Genomic DNA, 26,258 nt, shown 5'->3' on the forward strand with positions numbered 1-26,258 from the left:
TTCTGAATGCCCTGAACCCCCTGCCTGCTGCACTACGGGCTCCAACAGCACAAGAACACCCCCCCCCTGCTCTGGAGCAAAAGCTAGAGGCAAAGGCCATCTCCCTCACCCCTGGAGACCTTGGCAGCTCTTCACACCATGCCTCCAGCTCCCTCCGAGGCCTCTGCTATGTACGTGCCATGACAGGAAGTAAATGAAGCATCCAACCTTCTTTCCTTCCTCCTCCCCTCCCAGCTCCTCCTTCCTTACTAGACTGGGGTCACTGCGGCTGATCTTTAGGTTCAGGTTGATCCTGTGCCGGGCCTCGCGGTTCTCCTGCTTCAGCTTCACCTCCAGGCAGGAGAGTTTCTGCTCCAGCGAGGACGCTGCCATTTTTGCTGCCCCGCACACTAATAATAAATAAAGAGCACTGCGACTGCGCACACCGAGCCGCCCAAGCAGGTTCACTCATCCGCGCAAGGCCAGAAAGGACTTTCACACCAAGTGGTTGGAAACATAAAATCCATTAATCTAGGATCGGAGAGAAATGCTCAGCATTCACCAAGTCCTGTAGCAAGCCAGCCTTCCTTTCTCTGCGCAATCTAGCCTACTGAGAGTAGAAAAGGTAGGTCTGCGGCTGTCATTTCGCAATGTCAGGTGAGATGACAGCCGGGCACTCACCTAAATTAGCCGGGCAAAGCACCTGGCTAAAACACGCTCGGGAGAACACTGGTACTAACAAGAGAGAGATCCAGGGCTTAAGATTTAAAAGAACTTTTCCATTCGGAATCCTCTGTACCATTTGGTTTGTGAATAAATTTATGCACCCTTTCAGCCTTCCTAGTTAAGATAGTTATTGAATGGGCCCATGCACCTTGGCAGCAGAAATCCATGCAGAACTTACACACTAAATGGTGAGACCTAAGCAAGAACTGCAGCAGAACGGGACTTGGGAGTGATCATTAGTGAAGACATGAAGACTGCCAATCAAGTGGAGAAAGCTTCATCCTAGGCTAGACAAACGATGGGTTGTATCTGAAGAAGTTTCGTCAGCCGGAAGCCCAAAGTTATAATGCTGTTGTACAGATCCATGGTGAGACCTCATCTAGAATATTGTGTACAATTCTGGAGACCACATTATCAAAAAGATGTGCAGAGAATTGAGTCGGTTCAGCGAATGGCCACCAGGATGGTCTCGGGACTCAAGGATCTCCCGTATGAGGAACGGCTGGGTAAGTTGCAGCTATACTCACTCGAGGAACATAGAGAGAGGGGGGCCATGATTGAGACATTCAAATATGTCACGGGCCTTATTGAGATAGAAGAGGGTATCTTCTTTCTTAAAGAGGACATCCGTTGAAACTCAGGGGTGGGAGATTTCATGGTGACACCAGGAGGTATTTCTTCACCAAAAGGGTGGTTAATCATTGGAATAGTCTTCCACTGCAGGTAATTGAGGCTAGAAGTGTGCTGGATTTTAATAGAAAATGGGATAAGCATGTGGGATCACTTCAAGGAAGAAATTAGGGGGTGGGCCATTAGAGTGGGCAGACTTGTTGGGCCGTGGCCCTTTTCTGCCGTCATCTTCTATGTTTCTATTCCTGTTTTTCCATTTTATGGGAGCTTCTTTTTAAATTTTCATGTTAATATCAGCTTTCTTTTGTTATGTTTCTGGCCCCTAGTATTATGGACCATAGTTCAAACTCAACTAGATTGTTTCCTTTTTTTTTCTTTGTTATCTGAATGTCATATTAACTTGACAAAGATATCTTTGATTATGAATAGATGTTCATCAGGGGATCCACTGACTTTGGAAACTTGACTCTCTCTAGTTGTTTCTAAATCCTGTTTTTAACTCCTAACCTCCACCTCACTTTAAAGTAACATAAACTAAACCTTAAATGCTACATCTTCTCTATAGGGATAGAGCTCAGCACGGTTTACAAGAGTTTTAAAGAAGGAAAATATAATAAGAATTAGTGATTGTATAGATAGCAGCGGAATTTACATTTTTGAAAATAGTCACGTTTTCAGATATTTTCAAAATAATTGTAAGGAGCCCAAGTTATGCAGCCTGAGAAACTCCCTAACTCCGTTTGTCTGATGATTAGATTGTAAGCTCTACTGAGCAGAGACTTGTCTCTTGAATATTTTAATGTACAGTGCTGCTTAATTCTAGCAGTACTATGGAAATTTATTTATTTAAAAATGTATGCCCACAGCATCCAACAATTCTGCATGGGGTACAATAAAACATATACAATAAAATTCCTGCAAACTCAACAAATTCATAAAGATAAAAACATTAAAAAAAAAAAAACCCTCTCTCTCAAATAACATCATCTTTATCAGTTTCCAAAACTACACAACTAGACTAAAATTCATTAAGTCAAACATATTCAATGGAAATCTCTCTCAAATAACATAGGACTAGATGCACTAAAGCCTCCGATCGTCCAACTATTGTCGCTAAATCGATTTAACGACCAATTGTATTTGTCGACCAAATGCACAAAACAGCTCACTGCATGGTTCTCCATGTGATCACTTACTTTCCAATCCGGCCATGCGAATAAAGTTAATATTAAAATGCCATGCAAAGTAGCTGATCGATCGATGCCCTAAAATCGGTTTGTCATGCACAAACAAGAACAATCACCTCTAGCGATCCAAAAAAATCTGACAGTTCGGCCGGGGTTTTTTTTTTTCTATGGGCAAAGATGTTGTTTATATCACACACAATGTTTGGCTCATTAAAAAAAAAAAAAAATACCATGCTGCCCTATCCCCTCCCACTGACAACCCACCACAACCCATCCCTGCGCTAGGAAAAAAAAAAAAAAATCAGCAGGAGGGATGCACATTCTCTCCTGCTGCCACAAAGCAACCCCACACACTGACACCCCCACTTGCCATATCCCCCAAATGACCCCTCACCTTCCTCGCTCTTTGTAAAAAAAAAAAAAAAAAAAAAGAGGGATTCCCATTCCCTCCTGCCACCATATGCTCCACCCCGACACCTTAAAAATAGACAACAGGAGGAATTCCCAGTCCTTCCTGCTCCTCAGGACCGCCACTCCAAAATTTATTTATTTCAGTATTTATATATCACTTATAGCCCAAGTGGTTTACATTCAGGTACTCAAGCGTTTTTCCCTATCTCCCCTGGTGGGCTCACTATCTAATGTATCTGGGGCAATGGGGGATTAAGTGACTTTCCCAGGTTTACAAGGAACAGCATAAGATTTGAACCCACAAATTCAGGGTGCTGAGGCTGCACCACATAACCTCCTCCCCCTTCTATCCTGGGATACAAAGGGAGGAGCCTAAGGCCCCTCCCCTGAGAAGCTTTAAACAGGCTGAGGCCTTAGTTGTCTGAGACAATCAGGGCCTTAGGCTCTTACCGTGCATTCCAGGATGCACTGGGAAGGCCCACTAGTTTGCAGTGGTGGGACTGGGGTTTCCCTCTTGCTGTCATCTATTTTTAAGGTGCAAGGGAGGGTTGGGTGCGTGGTTGGAGCAGCATCCTGTAGCAGGAGGGCATTTAACCCATGCACATCTGTACCATTTTAAAAAAAGAGAGCGAAACAAATCCCTGAACATTCGAGTGGGAGGAGGCTGCTTTGGGGCTTCAGCTGCCACTCTATGACATCACAATGCAGGTGTAAAGAGCCTTAGCCTATAGGGAGAGGAGGCAAACTAGACTCGGTGGTGCTACGTACTGAAGAGGTTGCAGAACACATAGTAACATAGTAGATGACGGCAGATAAAGACCCGAATGGTCCATCCAGTCTGCCCAACCTGATTCAATTTAAATTTTTTATTTTTTTTTATTTTTCTTCTTAGCTATTTCTGGGCAAGAATCCAAAGTTTTACCCGGTACTATGCTTGGGTTCCAACTGCCGAAATCTCTGTTAAGACTTACTCCAGCCCATCTACACCCTCCCAGCCATTGAAGCCCTCCCCTGCCCATCCTCCACCAAACGGCCATACACAGACACAGACCGTGCAAGTCTGCCCAGTAATGGCCTTAGTTAAATTTTTAATATTATTTTCTGATTCTAGATCCTCTGTGTTCATCCCACACTTCTTTGAACTCAGTCACAGTTTTACTCTCCACCACCTCTCTCGGGAGCGCATTCCAGGCATCCACCACCCTCTCCGTAAAGTAGAATTTCCTAACATTGCCCCTGAATCTACCACCCCTCAACCTCAAATTATGTCCTCTGGTTTTACCATTTTCCTTTCTCTGGAAAAGATTTTGTTCTACGTTAATACCCTTCAAGTATTTGAACGTCTGAATCATATCTCCCCTGTCTCTCCTTTCCTCTAGGGTATACATATTCAGGGCTTCCAGTCTCTCTTCATACGTCTTATGGCGCCAGCCTCCTATTAGAGAATGACACGGTGACAAAATTCATCACCGTTCCCATCCCCATCTTCATATCATTCTTTAAGGAGAGAGGGAAGAATCAGAGTATAATTGGGCACAACCACTGACCCGCAAGCTTTGCTTTGAAGAATGCTGGTGTAGAAGGACCGAGGTTGAAAAAGACACTAGAAAATGACCTGGGATTATTTCCCGCGGTTATCCGCGGGGACGGGGACGGTGATGAATTTTGTCACCGGGTCATTCTCTACCTCCTATCATTTTCGTCGCCCTCCTCTGGACCGCCTCAAGTCTTCTTACGGTCTCCAAAACTGAACACAATACTCCAAGTGGGGCCTCAACACAACGCTTTTCAATACAATCAAGAAGTTTAATGCGACTGGGAAGGTTTGCATTTGGCCCGGATGAGATTTTAATAGAGGCGACAATGTCTTGCTCGTCCCTCCTTTCCTACGGGGCAGACGGACAGAGCGAGCCCTCACCCGTGCAGGCGGCTCAGGCCTCCTCTCCTGGACTGACACAGACAACATCTGGCTCCCTCCGTCACGACGCGGAGAAGAAGCCCGAGAGCAGGAACGTTAATGCCGAGCCTTCTCCTTCTGCGGCTGGTGCTGTCAATGTTTTGCTTCCGGTTCGGCAGTGACGCTTTTCCGCCCACGCGCATCGAGAACCATCAGAGCCACGTTGCTCGACGGAAGAAAAGCAGCCATTGGTCCGGGGGTAGGAGTCGTTGTATATCGCTGCATCCTATTGGTCGACGGAACAAGTAGCAACAGTTGATCCTCGGGGGGAGGGGTTGCGGGTTCCTTGTACATCGGAGCCTCTGATTGGTCGAGTTCTCTGGTTTCCGGGTAGCAACTGCCGACAGAGCGAGTGAGTGAGTCACCGTGGGGAGGAGAAAGCGGCGGGACGTAAGTTCGCCTTCGGCTGCTTTTCTTCTGGGACCCCCCTGTAGTCGCATCTCCCAAGAGTAGAGAAAGGGCGCGACCTGGGGCTTCCCTAAAGCAACCTCCTCAGTCCAGCCCTAGGCGTCAGAATAGAACTTCGATTTATACTTCAATGCATCACTTAATCTCCTATTAAAATCGAATTCATAAAATAACTCCTCCCTCCACATTATTTGAACTCATAAATAAACCAAAATACCCTATATTTAAGGGGAAAGAATGATATTCATTCATTACAGCCTTTTGTTAATGGCTCTCCCGGAGGAGGTTATTGTGGAATTGAAATGCAAACTAGATGCACTTCTCCTTATGAGAGGCCTAGAGGGATATGGGTGACACCTGGCTGGGCCTCTGATCCGGAGATGGCAATTCTTATCCTGAAATCGCTTAAAATTCCCTTTCCATTTTAAATATGTGACATAAAGAGTTCCACCAAAAGCTAAAATTCAAACCATCGCAGTTTTTCATAATATGTTCTATGGCAACCCTGTCGTAATGAGTAATAGTTTGTTATTATTAGAAGATATTTGACTGTTAGCCCTCATTGATGCACCAAATAACACAGTATCATACGATAATGCAAACTATTTATTTGATCCCAAATTGATTTCCAAAAAGCAAGTATCAATGGACAATAGAATAGCAAATGATCTAATGTCCCAGCTTCAAGATGACAGTGCCATTCTCCACCAGATCCATTCCATTCTCCACCAGATCCAGTGCCATTCTCCATCCATCCATTCCATTCTCCACCAGATCCACGCAAAAATTAAAACTATCCTTCCCCTCCTCAAAGGGTATCTCCCTTGTCGGTAAACTCGGGTCCTCCCTCCACTTCAGAATCGCTCAGCTCTGGAATAGTCTCCCTTCCCCTCTCCGCAACTTGAGCCCCCTTCTACCATTCCGTAAGCTTCTGAAGACTTGGCTCTTCTCCAAAACGTAACCCGTCCCCTCCCTATTATTATCACACCTAACCTCTCTCTTACTTACTTTTATAAACCCACTGGAGTTCCGTTGCTTCCTATCCATGTAAACCGTGTCGAGCTCCACCTGTGGAGATGATGCGGTATATAAACCCAAGATTTAGATTAGATTAGATTAGTGCCAGCATCTATTAGACGTGGAGCTATCTAACTTCTGTAAACAAACTGGGGTCCAAAATGCTCTATGTAACAGAAAAAACCAAGTTTGTCTCATAGATGCAGACACTGTTCATCTCATCCTCCAAGCCCAAATTCGTGGCCATTGAGACGCAGAAATTTGATGTTTAATCTCAATGCTCCAACTGTCTCGTAGACCAGTCTTTGGTTTCTTATTTAAAAATTCAGATATTAATTTATACCACTGAGCGGCCTGGTGTCCCTTGAAGTCCACCTGAAAACATAAGAGCGGCAAACTATACTGGTTATTAAGATTTTTCCACTCAGAGAACCCTACCTGAGTAGCCTGCTTCAACTGAAACCATCTATAATTTTGTGATTTATTAAGACCAAATTTGTGTTGCAATTGTGAAAAATTAAGCAGCTTACCATCAGAAATAACATCCTCCAAAGTAGTATACCCTCCTTCATCCAATACTTCCAGATGACCTTATATCCGCCAATTTAAATCTTGGAGTTTAGCCATAGGGTCTGATAAGTTGATTTATGAACTGCAATAGGTGTTATATTATTCACACATTATGTATCTACTAATATTCTATTGTCCTTATACAACCTAGGCAATCTTAATACTTTTAACACATGACTCAATCTCAATGGAGATAGGAGCTACCATTCCAACCATAGCCAATCTGGGAGATTTTCCATGTATCCATGTTTGTATGTATCTATGTGTAACATATAGTAAATGACCTGAATAAAGTCTGGCCAACTGCACAGAAAGGAGGATGCATTGAGACATTTGGATTTTTACTTGCTTTGCTTTAAATGGAAATAAAACTTAAGAACATAAGCAGTGTCTCTGCTGGGTCAGACCAGAGGTCCATCATGTCCGGCAGTCCGCTCACACGGCGGCCCATCAGGTCTAGGACCTGTATAGTAATCTCGTGGTCTTAAACTCAAACCCTTTGTGGGGCCACATTTTGGATTTGTAGGTACTTGGAGGGCCGCAGAAAAAATAGTTAATGTCTTATTAAAGAAATGACAATTTTGCATGAGGTAAAACTCTTTATAGTTTATAAAACTTTCCTTTAACAGTTTATTTACAATGAGAAGCATGGATTTGTATAATTGGCAGATCCTGTATGGTGAAGTTTGTATGCCAGAATTTACTTTATTTTTCTGTATTCTAGGAACCATCAACTTGATTTTATTCCTGCTAATTACTTGTTTCTTATTATTAAATACTAGTTTTTTAGCCCGTTACATTAACGGGTGCTAGCAGCCCTTCTTCCTTACTTTTTTCTCCCCCTTGTCCAGCAACACCCCCACCCCCTTTCTCTGCTCCCACTGTCTAGCAGTAGGCCTTTTCCCTTACTTTTACCTCCACCCTGTCTAGCATCTCCCCTTCACTGCTCCCCCTGTCCAACAGTAGCCATTATCCCTTCCTTTTACCTTCTCCCTGTCCAGCAGCACCATTTGTTCCAAATTCCAGCGGTCTCTCCCTATCGGGCCCTCTCCTCCTCTTCCTGTTGCCGGGGTGCCTGCAGCGGCGCCTTATGTGAAGCTATCTCCTACGCTCACATTATCCCAGGACAAGCAGGCAGCATATTCTCACACATGGGTGACGTCACTGACGGAGCCCCTCAGCGGACAGCCTCGAAAGCAGACTTGCTTGAAGATCTTTATAAGAGCTTCCGAGTGCTGCACTGCGCATGTGCGAGTGCCTTCCCGCCCGAACTAGGGGGCACATCTCCTGTGAGGATCCTCAGTTCAACGTTTTCTGCGGAGCCGAGAAGTTCTCTTCGTTTCAGCTCTGCAGTCTTAGTTGCCTTCTCTTCACCGCGGCTTATTTCTTTTGATTTCAGTCGCTGTGCTCGCGTTTCCTTTCTTTCTATTTTTTTTTTTTTTTTTTAATTTTCTTTTTTCTTTTTCCGTCTGGTCAGCGGGCCTTGGGCCTAGGCCCAACTGCTCGCCTCTTTCGGTACGGACTTTATTTTTTCTATGTCCCGCCAGGTTCAAACGGTGTAATCAGTGCAGCAAGACAATTTCCATCACCGACCCCCATAGTCGGTATATGGTCTGTTTGGGTTCCGGATATTGCCCCAAAGATTGTCAACGCTGTTTCACCCTTCAACCTCGGGCCTTTCATCGCCGCTGTGCCCATTTCCTCCAACATTTTGACACTATGGACCAACCGCCCGAGAAGCAGCAGGACACCGGTAGGAGTTTCTACATGATGGGGGGGGGGGGGGGGTCGGGAGGCTGTGGGGGTGCGAGTGGTCCTTCAGGGTGGGGGTGCCGGTGCGGGTGGAAGTGCGTGCGAGCGGTCCTTCAGGGTGGGGGTGTGGGTGCTTGCGAGCGGTCCTTCAGGGTGGGGGTGCGAGCGGTCCTGCGGGGGGTGAATCGGACGTCGGGGGGAACTATGTAAAAAAAAAGTTGTAAAATGCGCAAGGTTATGCACGGTTTGTAAAAATCGTGTATAATGCGCGCATTATATGCGTGAAAATACGGTACTCAGTTACTTCCAACTCTCCTAACCATCAAAACTTCTTTGGTTGTTATCTAAATATTCGCTCCATAAGAAACAAGTCACAACTTGTTAAAGACTGGCTAGAGGAGACCAACCCAGATTTTGTCCTGTTAACTGAAACATGGCTGGTCTCCGACAATGACATCATAATACGCGAGTGCCTCCTGCCAGAGTTCAAAATTATATTTCTACCCAGAAACAGGGGAAGAGGAAGAGGACTAGCAATCATATTAAGAGATTCTTTCCACTCCACCATCTTAGCATCAAATTCCACAGCAGATCTTGAAATTCTTTCCTGTAAACTTTGGTCGGATCAGTTCGAAGAAGGCCTAATAATTACTCTAATTTACATATCCCCCAAGAAATGGTCCACAGCTAAAGCCAACCTTTTTGAATTCCTCTTCACTAATTCAACAGCAGGCCCTTATAACCTACTGATCGGCGATTTAAATAGTCACCTAGAACAGTCGGAGCAAGGTGACTCCAAAGACTTATTATCCTTTATTTCTTCACTAGACTTCTTTGTGCTGGCCCCTGAAAAGACTCCCCAAAAACGCCACCAATTAGATCTAGTCATCTTTTTCTCTAAAGAACTAGTCAACCCCCAAATCTCCTGGAAGCAAGCAACCTGGACTGATTCTTTATGGTCAGATCACTGACTATGTAACTTCCAACTTAATTGGCAAGCAAGACATTCATTAATCAAACCCAAAGAGGCAAAAAGGAACAAAGATATGATAGCTAGCAGAGGTTTGGTGAACCCAGTGGAATTCTGGTTACATTTTGACGTGACTTCTAACCCAGACTTAGAGTCCTTTTCTGTAGGTTCTTGGAACAACATGAGTATACAGATACTAAACAAAATGGCCCCTGTCAAATTAAGAAGAAAGAGGAAAAAAACTTAGAAGGCTGGTTTGACAACGAGTTAGGAATGCTGAAACGGGAGCTAAGAAAATTTGAAAGACAATGGCTGAAAACTGGAGACAACAAAGGAAGGGCGAACTGGAGACTAAAGCTAAAAGAATACAAAAAACTTATAACAATTAAACGCACTAACTTTTATGCCCAAAAAATTGGTTCACCAAACATCAACACCAAAAACCTTTTCAATCTAGTAAACAATCTCTATGACACACAGGCCGTTTCCCATTCTACCTCAGACTCCCCTCCCCCCCCCATCTGCGGATACGCTGGCGGAATTCTTTAACAACAAAATCACCAATTTGAGATCCAAACTGCCAGTCTCCTCATCCAATCATTTGAACTACCAAGTGGCGCAATACAAAGATGGTCCTAGGGTAGACATATCCTGGAATAAATTCATCATTCCTACTTGGGGTCAATTCTGCAAACTTTACACGAAATACGCTGATTCTTACTGCAGACTAGACTGTTGCCCACCAAACGTTATGAAAGCTGCCCTTGTCACCTTCAAAGCAAAGTTATATAACTGGCTTTCTTCTCTATTACTGACCGGTACATTTCCCGAGGATTTAGGTCAGATTCTGATCACCCCTATCAAAAAAATACGAAAGAATCATAAAAGCTGACATCAAACTACAGACCAATTGCAAGCATCCCCTTATTTATAAAGCTGATGGAAGGCCTAGTCAACCAGAACTTAGTGTTGTATTTGGACAATTTCAGCATTCTGCAAGAGAATGAGTCAGGTTTCCGTTCAGGCTTTAGCACTGAAACAGTTATAGCCTCACTACTAGATCTCCTACATAATTTATTCAGCCAAGGTTTAGTGCACTAGTCCTAAACTAGATCTAAGCAGTGTCTTTGACTTAGTTGATCACGACATTCTAATTGACTGCCTGGAGTCAATTGGACTTTCTGGTAAAGTGTTAAACTGGTTCCAGGGTTTCTTGAGCAAACGATCTTACCAAGTCTACAATAATAATAAACATTCCCATAGATGGACAAACACTTGCGGGGTCCGCTGGGTTCCCCTCTATCCCCTACCCTGTTTAACATCTACCTTGCCCCATTAAGGAATCTATTTCAAAACTTAAAAGTCAAATTCTATATCTATGCAGATGACATCACTATACATCCTCTCACAAGTCTCACTTCAGAGACAACGAATCACCTGGCATTTGTCCTAAAACAAATCGAATTATGGATGACAGAATTCAAACTGAAACTCAACTCAGACAAAACCAAATTTTTTCTTGCAAGTCTTAACAATAAAATCAAAGATTCAAAAATTTCCTTGAATGGTCAGGACTTCCTTATTGTCGATTCCTTAAAAATCCTGGGAGTGACTCTTGACCGTTACCTTACTTTAGACACTCACACGGATTTACTGACTAGAAAATGCTTCTTGACATTATGGAAACTAAGAACCATCCAGTCTTCTATTTTAAGCATGCTGGACTATTATAACATCATCTATTTGGGAACTTTCAAGAAAACCCTTCAAAGACTCCAAATTATTCAAAATTCGGCAGTACGCCTGATTTTCGGTTTAAAAAAATGGGGACACATAAGTCCCTATTATCAAAATCTCCATTGGCTGCCTAGGAGTAATCATTAGTGAAAATATGAAGACTGCCAATCAAGTGGAGAAAGCATCATCCAAGGCTAGACAAATGCTGGGTTGCATCCGTAGATGTTTTGTCAGCCAAAAGCCCGAAGTTGTAATGCCGTTGTACAGGACCATGGTGAAACCTCATCTGGAATATTGTGTTCAGTTTTGGAGGCCACATTATCAAAAGGATGTGCTGAGAATGGAGTCGGTTCAGCGAATGGCCACTAGGATGGTCTCAGGACTCAAGGATCTCCCATATGAAGAACGTCTAGGTAAGTTGCAGCTATACTCTCTCGAGGAACGCAGAGAGAGGGGAGACATGCTAGAGACATTCAAATATGTTATTGGCCATATTGAGGTAGAAGAAAACATCTTTTTCCTTTCCCTTATAGGACCTACGGCAACAAGAGGACATCCGTTAAAAATCAAGGGTGGGAGATTTCATGGTGACACTAGGAAGTATTTCTTCACCAAAAGAGTGGTTGATAGTTGGAATGATCTTCCACTTTAGGTAATTAAGGCCAGCAACATGCTCAATTTTAAGAAAAAATGGGATAAGCATGTGGGTTCACTTCAAGGAAGTGCTTAGGGGGGAAGGTTCTTAGAGTGGGCAGACTTATTGGGCTGATGGCCCTTTTCTGCCATCATATTCTATGTTTCTATGTAACTTAAAATGGAATTTTCTGATTTGGAACAAGATATTAAGACATAAATTGGCTGCGAAGTGGGAACAAATTACTTTACAGGCCCTCTTAAAAGCTACATATAAATACAATGAGATTTCTTCACAGTTGGCCAGGAAAGGGCTCTATATTATGGAAACTCGAATAAAGCAGGAAGATTATTAGCTAATTACCTTAAAGCTAAGAAAAGAAAAGTAAAAATTGTTGCGATTAAAGATGAGAAGGGAGAAACTCATTCTAAACATAGAAATTGACGGCAGATAAGGGCCATGGCCCATCCAGTCTGCCCACCCTAATGACCCTCCCCTGCCTTTACTTTGCGAATAGATCCCAAGTGTCGATCCCATTTGGCCTTAAAATCAGGCACGCAGCTGGCCTCAATCACCTGAAGTGGAAGATCATTCCAGCGATCAACCACTCTTTCGGTGAAAAAGAATTTCCTGGTGTCATCACGCAGTTTCCCGCCTCTGATTTTCCACGGATGTCCTCTTGTTGCCGTGGGACCCTTGAAAAAGAAGATATCCTCTTCTGCATCGATGCGGCCCGTGAGATACTTGAACGTCTCGATCATGTCTCCCCTCTCTCTGTGCTCCTCGAGCGAGTATAGCTGTAATTTATCTAACCGTTCTTCATACGGGAGATCCTTCAGTCTCGAGATCATCCGGGTGGCCATTCTCTGGACCGACTCCAGCTTCAGCACATCCTTACGGTAATGCGGCCTCCAGAATTGGAAATATTTTAAAACAATTTTTGAACTTTTATAAAGCTTTATATTCTTCTGAGCCTTATTAAAATAAAGAACTAAAGGGTTTAGAATTTTTAAAGTTATTCCAGGAACTAAAAATTCTCGAGTATACAAAAGGAAATCTTGAGGCGCCTATATCACTGAAAGAATTACAAACAGCGTTGAAGTCCTTTTAGAGTTGGATCTGCTCCAGTGGTGATGGTTTCACTATAGAGTTTTGTAAATCATTCCAAATTACCCTATTACCTCATCTTTTAAATTTATATCAGGCTCAACTAACTAAAGGTTGCATTTCAGGTACTATGGCTGAATCTCTAACTATTGTTTTACCGAAGCCAAATAAAGATCCCATGTTGGTTTCAAATTACAGGCCTATTTCTTTGATTAATGTAGATGGAAAACTGTTGGCTAAGTTATTGGCTTTGCACTTGGCTACGGCTCTACCTTATGTTATAGGTATGCACCTAACAGGTTTCATGGCTCAAAGACATTCTTCAAATAATACCAGATTGGCTCTTCACATGCTAAATTTAACAAAAACCATGGATGATCCAGCCTTCTCTGTATCCTTGGATGCAGAGAAGGACTTTGATCGTGTGGAATGGACCTTCATGTATCAAGCAATGAATTGGTTTGGTATTGGTTTAGGATTTATACAAATGATTCAAACCTTGTATAGTTCCCCTTTTGCCAGATTATATATAAATAATACTTTTTCAGAGCAGTTTTGTCTGGAGAGGGGAGTTAGACAAGGGTGTCCATTATCTCCTTTGCTATTTGATATTGTTATGGAACCCTTGTTATTGGCTATTCAACAGGCAAAGGAGATACAGGATATTCCTTATGCAGGTCGGGAATATAAGGTCTCTGCTTATGCAGATGATATTTTGCTTCATTTGAGGAATCCTAAAACCACCATTCCACATTTACTGGATCTGATTGACAGATTTGGGAAATTCTCTGGGTACAAAATAAATTGGAATAAATCAGAGGTTCTTCCATCAAATGTACATTGGCCAAAAGGATTATTTGATACATTCCCTTTTCTTTGGAAGGAAGAGGGTATAAAATATTTAGATATTTGGATACAAAAAACATTGGAAGAGACGATGAAAGTAAATGAAAAATCCTTATTGCTAAAGGTCTCAGAAATGTGTGAGCAATGGAACCCTTTATTTCTGTCTTGGTGGGGGAGATTTCAAACAGTCAAGATGATGATTTTGCCTGTGGTTTGCTACCAAATGGGAATGTTGCCAGTTTATTTTCAGGGGTCCTTTTATAAGAAATTAAATAGCATTCTTACCAAATTTATTTGGCTAGGTAAAACTGCGAGAATTGATTTAATATCTTTACAAAAACCAATTGCGGCGGGTGGGGTAAATTTTTCTAACTTTTATAGGTACCATCAGGCTTATATAATGTGTCAGGGTATGTATTGGATCCTCCCTGAATTTATAGAACATCTCCCAGATTGGTTATATTTAGAATGGCGACTTATGTTCCCATTACGACTGTCTCGTGTGTTGAGTATCAAATTACTTAGATATGTTCTAATCTAAACTAAACCTTAAGTTTATATACCGCATCATCTCCATGAGTATGGAGCTCGACACGGTTTACAAGAACTTAAAATAGTAGGTAGAGAAGAAGAAAAAGGATTACATGAACTTATGTGAATAAGGGGGGGAGAAAAAAAAGGGGGGAAGGATAGAGTTACAATTTGCTGAAAAGCCAGGTTTTCAGTTGTTTGCAGAATAACTGAAGGGAGCTCAGGTTCCGCAACGGGGAGGTGAGGTCGTTCCAAAGACCTGTGATTTTGAAGAGAAGGGATTTTCCCAGTTTGCCTACAAAGTGGATGCTGCGTAGGGAGGGGAAGGCTAGTTTATACCTTTGGGCAGTTCTGGAGGAGTCGGGACTGGAGGAGTTGAAAGACAGTGGGATAAGAGGAGGGAGGATGCCATGAATGATCTTAAAAGCCAGGCAGGAACATTTGAAATGGATTCTGGAGATTATTGGGAGCCAGTGAAGTTTGGCAAGGAGTGGGGAGGCATGGTTAGATTTGCGTTTTGAGAAGATCAGTTTGGCTGCAGTATTCTGGATTAGCTGGAGTCTTAGAAGACTTTTTTGATAGATTTAAGTAGATGGCGTTGCAGTAATCTAGTTTGGAGAGGATGATGGATTGGACAAGGATGGCAAAGTGTTGTTGGCTGAAGTAGGATCTAGCTTTCCTCAGCATGTGGAGGCTGAAAAAGCATGATTTTGCCAAGGAGTTGAGGTGGTCATTGAGGGAGAGAGAGGAATCGATAATGATACCAAGGACCTTGCATGAGAATTCGAGCTGGAGTGTATCGCCTGTGGGTAGTGTGAAAAGGGTGGGCAGGTGTTCGAGTTTTGGGCCGAGCCAGAGTAGTTTTGTTTTTGATTCGTTTAGTTTCATCTGTACCGAGAGGGACCAGGCACGGAGTCTCATTATGCAAGCTGTAATGTTTTCGTGGAGGTTGGTGAGGTTCTGGTCAATCTCAAGGAGGACAAGGATGTCATCTGTGTAAGTGTAGATTGTTTCCAGGGGGGATAGTTGAAAGAGTTTCAGGGAGGACATGTAGATGTTAAAGAGAATAGGGGAAAGGGGTGATCCTTGAGGGACACCGCAAGATGGAGTCCAAGGAGTGGACATGGTGCCATTTGTGTTGACGGTGTAGGAGCGGGAGCGTAAGAAGTTTGAGAACCACATTAGGACGGTGGAGTCGATTCCAATCTCGGAAAGTTGGTAAAGTAGTATGTCGTGGTGGACGACATCAAAAGCAGCAGAACGATCGAATTGTAATAGGACAGCGAATTTGTTATGTGAGTGTAGTTGTTGTACCTTTGAAATTAGGGAAACTAGGAGGGATTCAGTGCTAAAGCTGGGTCTGAAGCCATGTTGGTAGGGGTGAAGAATGGAGAATCTCTCGAGATAGGAAGAGAGCTGGGTAGCAACTATGGTTTCTAGAAGTTTGGTAAGTAGAGGGATATTTGCTATGGGACGGTAGTTTGATGGTAAGGAGGGGTCGAGATCGGCTTTTTTAGAATAGGTGACAAGGCAATGTGGCCCATTTTTGTGGAGAACAAGCCTGATAGTAGAGCAGAGTTAATAAGTCTCGTAAGGGAGGAGATGGCCTGTGCAGGAATGTTTTCATAAAGGTGGGATGGGAAGGGATCTAAGATACATTTGCAGGATTTCAGTCTGAGACAGAGTTTAGAGATCTGGGGTTCAGATATGGGTTCAAATGTCATCCAGGATCTATCCGCTGGGATAGGGTTTGAGTCATTGGGAGGAAGAGAATTGTAAGAGACTGCTGAGGGGAAAGAGCTCCTTATGGTGGAAATCTTTTCATTGAAAAATTTGGCTAAGTCGTTTGCGGATGGAGGGGAGAGGGGAGAGGTGGAGTCATTTTTTGAGGTTAAGTTTCGCCAGATGTAGAACAGAGTACTATTTTGATTTTTTGATCTGGTGATTTTATCTCCATAGAAATTCTTTCTTGCTTTTTTTTAGTATTGTTAAAGACAATTTTTTAGTATTTTTTAGTATGTTAAAGACAATAGTATTTTATTGGACATGTGGAAAAACTTTGAAATTTATTAATAAATTAACAGATATTCCAATAGAGAAATCTACTTTTCAATCCTTATGGCTAAACTCCAAGATTCAAATAGGCGGATCTGGGATCTATTGGATGCAGGCAGGCATTCGTACATTAGATGATGTTATATCTAATGGGAAACTGCTTGATTTTTCACGAGAGCAACAATCATTCGGTATTTCAAAATTATAGGTGGTTACAGTTGAAGCAGGCCATTCAGAGTGGGTTCCCTGATTGGCACAATTTAAAAACTCATTATAGCTTGCAGATCCTATGCTTCCAGACAGATTTTTTAGGAGAGAAAACATCAAATCCTACAACTCCGTACTAAAAAAAGCTAGGAAGAATTACTATGGAGACAAAATCTCCAGGTCAAAAAACCAAAACAGTACACTGTTCCACATCTGGCGGAACCTAACTTCAAAAAATGACTCCGCCCCCATCCCCCCTCCCATCTCCAAATGACCTAGCCAAATTTTTCAACGAGAAGATCACTACCATAAAGAGCTCGTTTCCCTCAGCTATCTCCTACAACTCTCTCCCCCCGAAAGACTCCGACGCTATCCCTGCCGACAGATCATGGACTACATTCAAACTTGTATCCGAGACCCAGATCTCTAAACTTTGCCTCAAACTTAAATCCTGCAAGTGCATCCTAGATCCCTTCCCATCCTACCTTTACGAAAAAAATCCCTACACATGCCATCTCTTCCCTTACTAACCTCATAAACAAAGTCTTACTATCGGGCCTGTTCTCCACCGAAATGGGACACATTGCCTTATCCCCTCTTCTGAAAAAAAACGATCTTGACCCTTCCTCACCATCGAACTATCGCCCCATAGCAAACATCCCTCTTTTAACAAAACTTCTAGAGACCATAGTCGCCACTCAGCTCTCCTCTTACCTAGAGAGATTCTCCATTCTCCAACACTACCAATACGGATTTAGGCCCAATTTCAGCACCGAGTCCCTCCTAGTTTCCCTAATCTCAAAGGTGCAACAACTACACGCCCGAAACAAATTTGCTGTTCTCCTACAGTTTGATCTCTCCGCGGCTTTCGACGTCGTGCATCACGACATACTAATCTACCAACTTTCCGAGATTGGGATAGACTCTTCTGTCCTAAAGTGGTTCTCAAACTTCCTTCGCGATCGTTCCTACATTGTCAACACAAACGGCTCCAAATCCGCTTCATGGACACCATCCTGTGGTGTTCCACAGGGCTCTCCCCTATCCCCTATTCTCTTCAACATATATATGACCTCCCTGAAGCTCCTTAAACTATCCCCCCTTGAAACAATTTACACATATGCAGACGATATCCTCATCCTCCTCGAAACAGATCCAAACCTTACAAACCTCCAAGAGAACATCACATCATGCATAATGAGACTTCACGCCTGATCCCTCTCAGTACAGATGAAATTAAATGAATCAAAAACAAAATTACTCTGGCTCGGCCCAAAATTAGCTCACCTGCCCGCCCTCTTCACCCTACCCACAGGCCCTGCTCTACACCTTGAGTTCTCAAGCAAGGTCCTTGGCATCACTAGCAACTCCTCTCTTTCCCTCAACGATCACCTGAATTCCCTGGCAAAATCTTGTTTTTTCAGCCTCCACATGCTGAGGAAAGTTAGATCCTATTTTCACCAAAAGCATTTCACCGTCCTTGTACAATCCATCATCCTATCCAAACTCGATTATTGTAACGCCATCTACTTAGGCCTAACGAAAAAAAAGTCTTCGCAGACTCCAGCTTATCCAGAACACTGCGGCTAAGCTGATTTTTGCTAAACGCAAATATGACCACGTCTCCCCTCTACTTACCAATCTTCACTGGCTCCCAGTACTTTCCAGAATTCATTTCAAATGCTCCTGCCTGGCTTTCAAGATCGTTCACGGCATCCTTCCGCCCCTAATCCCTCTATCCATCCTCGCCCCGACACCAACTACCACCAGATCTGCCCACAGACATAAACTATCCTTCCCCTCTCTACACAGCATCCTCCACGCAGGTAAACTGGGTAGATCCCTCCTCTCCAAAATCACCGGCCTCTGGAATGACCTCACTGTCCCGCTGTGGAAACTGGACTCCGTCCAACTATTCCGAAAACAACTGAAAACCTGGCTTTTCTCTAGCATATAATAATCTCTTCTCCTGATTACATCCCCTCTTTTTTGCTTTGTAAACTCTTTCTCTTCTCTCTTCCCATATTTTTTAAACTCTGTAAACCGTGTCGAGCTCCACTTCAGTGGAGAAGATGCGGTATATAAACCTAAGGCTTAGATTAGTTTAGTTTAGGATATCAGGCCGCCAGGTGGTATAAATTAATTTCTGAATTCTTGAATAAAAATCCAAAATCTAGTCTTAGAGACATTTGGAGCATTGAGATAAAGCAGTATATTTCTGCGTCTCAATGGCCACGAATTTGGACTTGGAGGATGAGGTGTACAGCGTCAGCATCTATGAGAAGAACATAAGCAGTGCCTCTGCTGGGTCAGACCAGAGGTCCATCATGCCCAACAGTCCGTTCATGCGGTGGTCCATCAGGTCCAGGTCCTGTATAGTAATCCTCTATCTATCTCCTTCTATCCCCTTTTCCTTCAGGAAATTATCTAATCCCTTCTTGAACTCCAATACCGTGCTCTATCCTATCACACCCTCTGGAAGTGCATTCCAGGTGTCCACCATCCTTTGGATGAAGAAGAACTTCCTAGCATTGGTTCTGAATTCCTCCCCTCTTAATTTTTCTGAATGCCCTCTCGTTCTTGTAGTTTTTGAAAGGTTGAAGAATCTGTCCCTCTCCACTTTCTCTATGCCCTTCATGATCTTGTAAGTCTCTTGTCATGTCCCCTCAAAGTCTCCGCATTTCCAGAAAAAAGAGCCCCAATTTCTTTAATCTTTCAGCATATGAAAGGTTTTCCATAACTTTTATCAATCGTGTCACTCTTTTCTGGACCCTCTCGAGTATCGCCATATCCTTCTTAAGGTACAGCGACCAATACTACATTACATTACATTACATTAGTGATTTCTATTCCGCTTGTGCCTTGCGGTTCTAAGCGGATTACAATTAGAAGAGATCTGGACATTACCGAGAGAATTACATATACAACGATTCAAGTAAATTACATGTTATGGTATTTTTCTGATAGAATTACATAGCCAGATTCAGGTAGTTACCGGATACAGTGGGGAGTAACAATAAATTCGGGTAACAGAAGAGCGTCATCTAACATTGAAGGTAATTTATGGATACAGTGGGGAATTTTTCCGGTACAGTTACATAGGTAATTACATAGGTGATTACAAAATACAGAGGGGAATAACAGTGTACTAGGGTAAAAGAAGAAAGTTATCTAACATTTCTGGAGTAGAGGTATTGGGTACAGATGGTAGATGGTTATGTAGGGATCTGAATGTTTTTGGAAGGTGTGGTTCGAGGAGTTGTATAATGTGTTGTTAATGGGGGGAGTGCATATGTAGTTGGGAGATTAGTAAGTAAGGACGTGTTTTTTGAATAAGTATGTTTTGATTTCTTTTCAAAACACTTTGATGTCTGTTGTTTTGATCATCAGATTGGTGATGGTGGGGTCAATTTTCGCTGCCTGTGTCGATAGAAGGCTGTCGTAAAGTTTCTTACGTCGGGTACCGTTAAGAGGGGGGAAGGTGATTAGGTTATGAGTTCTCCTTGATCTGGGTGGTTGGTAGCAGTAAAGGCGGTTGTTTAGGTAAATGGGGGCAGTTCCATGGGTTATTTTGTATAGTAGGCAGTAGAGTTTGAATTGAGTTCTTGCTTTAATGGCAGCCAGTGTGAGTCTACATAGGCGGGGGTGATGTGGTCAAATTTGCTAAGGGAGTAGATGAGTCTGATGGCTGTGTTCTGGACGGTCTGTAGTTGTTTTATCATATTGTTTGGGCATGGTAGGTAGAGGCTGTTGCAATAGTCTAAGGAGCTAAATATGAGGGATTGTACAATGATCTTGTAGTGTTCTTTGGTAAAAAATTTTTCTTAGATTTCGCATGGTGAAGAATGCTTTTTGTATGATTTTGTGTATTTGGGTTTGCATTGTACAGCATCTGTCTAATTGAATTCCCAGAATTTTGAGCGTGCTCTGTATTGGATATTTGGTTGTATTTACTTCTAGATCAGTTATGGATGTTTTTTGTTCCTTCTCTAGTAGTAGGAATTTGGTTTTCTCCGTATTTAGTTTCAGCTTATGGTTCATCATCCATTTTTCTACGGTTTCCAGTATTGATTTCAGTCGTTCGTAGAATACTGGGTCTTGGATGTTGAAGGGTAGGAGGATGGTTATGTCGTCCGCGTAGCTAAAAGATGTTATATTTAGGGTATCTAGGGCTGTGCCTAAGGAAGCTATGAAGAGGTTGAAAAGTATGGGTGATAGAGGGGAGCCTTGTGGTACTCCGCAGGGGTTTGTCCAAGGATCGGATAAAAAATCCTTTGATTTAACTCTGTATGATCTTGTTTTAAGGAATCCTTGGAACCAGCTGAGAACTTTACCTGATATTCCTATGGTATCTAGTATCTGTAGTAGAATGGTATGGTCTACTAAGTCGAAAGCTGCTGAGAGATCGAGTTGGATGATTAGTAATTTGTTTCCTTTGCTGAGGTGCTGACGGGCTATGTCTAGTAAAGTTACCAGTAGTGTTTCAGTGCTGTGGTTTGCTCTGAATCCAGATTGATTTGGATGCAGAATGCGGTGATCTTCTAGGTAGTTGGAGAGATATTGTGCTACTAGACCTTCTATGAGTTTGACGTAGAGAGGGATAGAGGCGATTGGTCTGTAATTTGTTGGATTGTCTATTGGGCCTTTAGGGTCTTTTAGTATGGGAGTGATTATGATTTCACCAAGTTCTGGAGGGAACTGGCCTTCCCTGAGGGTAGTTTGCAGCCATAGCGTGAGACAAGCTTTGAATTTAGTGGACGCTGTAGCTAGTAGATAGGAGGGACAGTTGTTCAAGTCACAAGAAGATTTGCTGTATTTTTTGTATAGTTGTTCAAGGTCTGACCATTGTATCATTGGGAAGTTGGTCCAGCTCCTATCTGCTGGTATGGCTTCGTTTACTGTGGATTTTATTAGTGTCTCTTCTATGATGTTTTGAGAGTTGTTGAATGTGGTTCTGATTGTGATGATTTTAAGTTTGAAGTAGTCCGCAAGTTGAGAAGCTGTTGGAGTTTGTGTTCCTTGGGTGGCGAGGAACGGTTTGGTATCAGTGAGGTTTTTTAGAATGCTGAAAATTTTTTGGTGTCCGGTTTTTCGGTGCTAATGATTTTAGAGTGGTAGTCTTTTCGTTTTTCCTTCAGTTTGATTTTGTATTGGACGCAGAACTTCCTTTGTTCTGGTTGTAATACCTTTCTTGATAATACCAAGCATTCTATTCGCCTTCTTAGGGGCCACTCCGCACTGTGCCAACGGCTTCATTGTCTTGTCCACTATTACCCCCAAATCCTTTTCTAGGCTACTTTCACCCATTACCAGCCCTCCCATCGTATAACTGTACTTCGGGTTTCTATTTCCTACATGCAAGACTTTACATTTCTCTACATTAAACTTCATCTACCATCTCGTTGCCCACTCTCCTAGTTTGTTCAGGTCCATTTGTAAATCTTCCCAGTCTTCTTTAGTCCTAACTCCGCTAAATAGTTTGGTGTCGTCTGTGAATTTTATTACTTCTCACTTCGTCCCTGTTTCTAGATTATTTATAAATACATTGAACAGCAGCAGTCCGAGTACCGACCCCTGCGGAACACCACTCGTGACCCTCCTCCAATTGGAGGAAATTTTTTTCACTCAGAGAATAGTTAAGCTCTGGAATGGTTGCCAGAGGATGTGGTAAGAGCAGATAGCGTAGATATTTTAACAAACGTTAGGACAAGTTCCTGGAGGAAAAGTTCATAATTGAGAAAGACATGGGGGAAGCCAGTGCTTGCCCTGTATTGGTAGCATGGAATATTGCTACACCTTGGGTTTTGGCCAGGTACTAGTGACCTGGATTGGCCACCGTGAGAACGGTGGGCTTGATGGACCATTGGTCTGACCCAGTTAGGCTATTCTTATGTTCATAGCTTGGAAATTTGTAACTTGTGTAACTAATTTCCATCCTGCTTATTGACAGTGAAGTTGTTTACCCTGTAATAATGGTTCTGCATGCACAGCAGGATAAATCAATTTCCTACCCATTTCCTACCTATATATTCTGGTGTAGGGAAGTTATCCAGCATTGTTCTGTCTTTAAGCAAGAGCCAACATCTGACCCATGTATTTGAAGTGTATAAATAAGCCCTATTTCTCCATCCTGCAATACTGTGGTAGGCTTTGGCTAAGTATTTCTATTTGGAATATATATTTGTGCTTATGATTCTTTTTGTTCGTGTGGCTCCTGCTCTTCTTAGGAAGTTCTGCTTCAGTTTTGATTGTTTAAACCAAAGGGTTGGGGAGTTTTGTTTCATTTTTAAAGTTAGAACTGTCACATCACTTTCTTTGTGAGATTAAATATATTTGTACCAGGAAAAGAACAGAACAGTTTCCAGAAATCTGTATCACATTGGCACTATATAAGTTATTATAAACTGATTGTAGACAATCTCTCTCCTGCACGAAGTAATCTTTTCTTTCTTTTCTTCTTCAGTCTATCTAAACAGCCTTTGGATTCTGTTTTAACACTGGCTGGATCCATGAATAAGATATGTAAACAGGAGCCTTCAGAACAGCTTTATCACCACTGCAAACTTAAAACAGAAGAGGCGCTTGAGGAAAGCCAAGTAAAACCCTCTGCTGAGGCCCCTTGTCACCAGGGAGTCCACACGGTGCAGGAGCTTTATGTCCACGATCTCACCACATTTCTCCCTCAGCAGTAGTGCAAGCTTAGAACAGAAGAAACATATGAAGAAAGCAATGTAAAACACTCTGCTCCAACCCCTCATCACGAGAAAGCACACACAAAGGACAACACCTACATCTATGATATCCCCACACCTGCCCCTCAGCTCCAGAGAACTCACAAGGAAGCTGACTTGTATGTATACAATATCTCCATACCTGCCCCTCCACATCAGTGCAAGGTTAAAACAGAAGAGAAGTATGAAGAAAGCAGTGTAAACCGCTCTGCTCTGACCCCTCATCACGCAGAGGACAACCCTAACCCCATACCTGCTCCTCTCATGGAGGATGACCCATATGTACACAACATCTCCACTGCTGCCCCTCAGCACCAGGGAGCTCACGCAGAGGAAGTGCACATAGAAGATGATCCTTATATATGCAATGCATGTGGGAAAAGTTTCAGTAGTTACTCACACTTTATTAAGCACCAGGAAACACACAAAGCTGAAAAACCATATAAATGTACAAAGTGTGAAAAAGCCTTTGGTTATAATGCACATCTCATTCAGCACCAAAGAATCCACACAGGACAGAGGCCATTTAAGTGCACTGAATGTGGGAAAAGCTTTCGGCAAATCTCTAGTCTTATTAAACACCAAAGAACTCATACAGGGGAGAAACCTTATAAATGTACAGAATGTGAGAGAAGCTTTATTCAGAAGTTCAATTTGATTGAACACTTACGAACCCACACATCGGAAAGATTGTACAAATGCACAGACTGTGAAAAGAGCTTCAGTCAAAGAGCAGGACTCTATCAGCATCAGAAAACTCACGCATGCGAGAGGCCATACCAGTGTGCAGAATGTGAGAAAAGCTTCAATAAAAGCTCAGCTCTCAGTCAGCACAAAAGGACCCACACAGGAGAGAGACCCTACAAATGTGTTGACTGTGAAAAAAGCTTCCGCCAGAAGGGAAATCTTATTGAACACATGAGAACGCACACAGGGGAGAAGCCATATAAATGTGCAGTGTGTGAGAAATGTTTCAGTCAGACTTCACATCTTATTAAACACAGGAGAATCCATACTGGAGAAAAACCTTACCCATGTACTGAATGTGGGAAAGCATTCATTGAGAAATCTAAGCTTACTGCTCACCAGAAAACCCACTCAAGAGACAAGCAGAAGTGACTGAGATGATAATTCCAATATCTTTAGAGCTATAGACACCAGCTGTATATGACAGGATGCAGGAGCTCAACAGAGGCTGAGGCTTTTGCATGGATGTTGTTTCTTAAGGAGGAAAGCCATTTTTGATATGCAATCTGCATACAAATATATACACACTTTTTCAGGAAGAACAGTGGGGGGAGGGGAGATATGGTAGAAATATTTAAATATCTCTATTCTATATGTGCACGGTTAGTGAGTGTTTTTCAGTTGAATGGGATATAGGATGGAGGTGTAAGGGGACAGACTCAGGAGTGATCTAAGAAAATACCACTGTATGGAAAGGTGGTGAATGCATAGAATGGGCGCCTGGTGGAGATGGTAAGGATGAGTGCTGTTTCTGAATTCAAGAAAGCATGGGACAAGCATAAAGGATCTCTTAGGGAGAAAAGATAGTAGACAATATATGCATGGCCATCATTTTCTATTTCATATTTGCTCTAGAAGCATTGAAACTAATGGAAGGCTTGCAAGAGAGAACTGTGGGATCACACAGCCAGCAACAGAAGTGTTTGACACAGTGTCTCCTTACTCACAACCAGACTGGTGGTCTTGCTGTTCTGTTGATGGCTATGTTAGCACCTAGTATGACGAATGAGGAAGATGTTAAGATAATTCTTGAGTAGAATGGCAGAGACACCTTTCTGATGTGTCTAAAGAGAAGCTTGGATAGAACAGAGAGAGATCTCTTTCCAATGTATCTAAACAGAGGCTCCAGTTTTCTCTCTTTGGTCCTTCTGCTACAGTCATGTGAAAAAATTAGGACACTCCATGAAATATTCAGTTCTTTCTTAAGAAATGTTCCATATCGATGTCTAATCTTTTTTTTTTTTTAAATCTCTGGAAAAGAAAGTGATGTATTTGCAGGTAAACAACAAAAATTTTCCTTGATTTACTCGTGAAACAAAAGATATCCGCAAAAATGGCAAATTATTAGAACATCATTACTCAGCATTTTGAAGGAGGTTTGCCCTACTTAAACCTCAGACATTTAGTTTGGTGTGCTCATGACTGCAGCGGTGAGGGCGATGAGAGCAAACACTGGTGAGATCAAAAGAGCTGCCTGAGGCCTTCAGAAAGAAGATTGTAGCAGCTTATAAGTTTGGTAAGGGATTTAAAAAGATCTCAAAAGAATTTGACACCATTCCATGGTCCAGAAAATAATGTACAAATGGAGGATTTTTCCAAACAACTGCCAACATGCCCTGGTCTGGCTGTCCAAGCAAGTTGACCCCCAGAGCAGATCACAAGATGCTAAAAGAAGTCTCCAAAAAACCTAGAGTAGTCCAGCCCGCCTCTCTCCCCCCACACTGACCGAAAAACTGTAAACAGAGGAAAAATACAAAACCAAACCAAACACCCCCCCTTCCCCATCCAAGGCCCCAACCTAGAATACACATTTTTGTGGATATCTTTTGTTTCACGAGTAAATCAAGGAAAATTTTGTTGTTTACCTGCAATTACATCACTTTCTTTTCCAGAGATAAAAAAAAGATTTGACATTGATATGTGAACTTTTCTTAAGAAAGAAAGAACTGAATATTTCATAGGGTGTCCTAATTTTTTCACATGACTGTACACCTAGTTGAATGTTAATACCATTTCCACTGGGAGACTATTCACGGATCCATTCTTCTCTGTGAAA

The 26,258-nt window shown here is 42.5% G+C and overlaps 2 protein-coding genes across 7 annotated transcripts in view; one reads left to right on the forward strand and one right to left on the reverse strand.

Moving 5' to 3' along the window:
* Positions 1–4,994, reverse strand: part of LOC117357043 (zinc finger protein 501-like) — a 115,923-nt gene extending 110,929 nt beyond the window's left edge. For all 6 annotated transcript variants that reach the window (XR_004538760.1, XM_033937215.1, XM_033937229.1 and 3 more), the window contains exon 1: positions 4,852–4,994. Coding sequence is in view for 5 of the 6 variants with exons in the window: in XM_033937215.1 (XP_033793106.1) it covers positions 4,852–4,899 (48 nt within the window). In the remaining variant the exon portion in view is untranslated. The remainder of the gene's footprint in view (positions 1–4,851) is intronic.
* Positions 4,995–5,144: 150 nt separating this feature from the next.
* Positions 5,145–24,794, forward strand: LOC117357061 (gastrula zinc finger protein XlCGF7.1-like). The gene is made up of 2 exons (XM_033937242.1): positions 5,145–5,280; positions 23,188–24,794. Exon 2 carries the CDS (start codon positions 23,720–23,722, stop codon positions 24,572–24,574), a length of 855 nt encoding a protein of 284 aa, XP_033793133.1. The 5' UTR covers positions 5,145–5,280; positions 23,188–23,719; the 3' UTR covers positions 24,575–24,794.
* Positions 24,795–26,258: the final 1,464 nt, after the last annotated feature.

Source organism: Geotrypetes seraphini, chromosome 1 (assembly GCF_902459505.1).
Source record: "Geotrypetes seraphini chromosome 1, aGeoSer1.1, whole genome shotgun sequence".
Taxonomy (NCBI): Eukaryota; Metazoa; Chordata; class Amphibia; order Gymnophiona; family Dermophiidae; genus Geotrypetes; species Geotrypetes seraphini.

What these genes read in the sequence shown, in the direction of transcription:
- LOC117357061 (XM_033937242.1), top strand. Translation starts at nt 23,720, where the DNA reads ATGGAGGATGACCCATATGTACACAACATCTCCACTGCTGCCCCTCAG.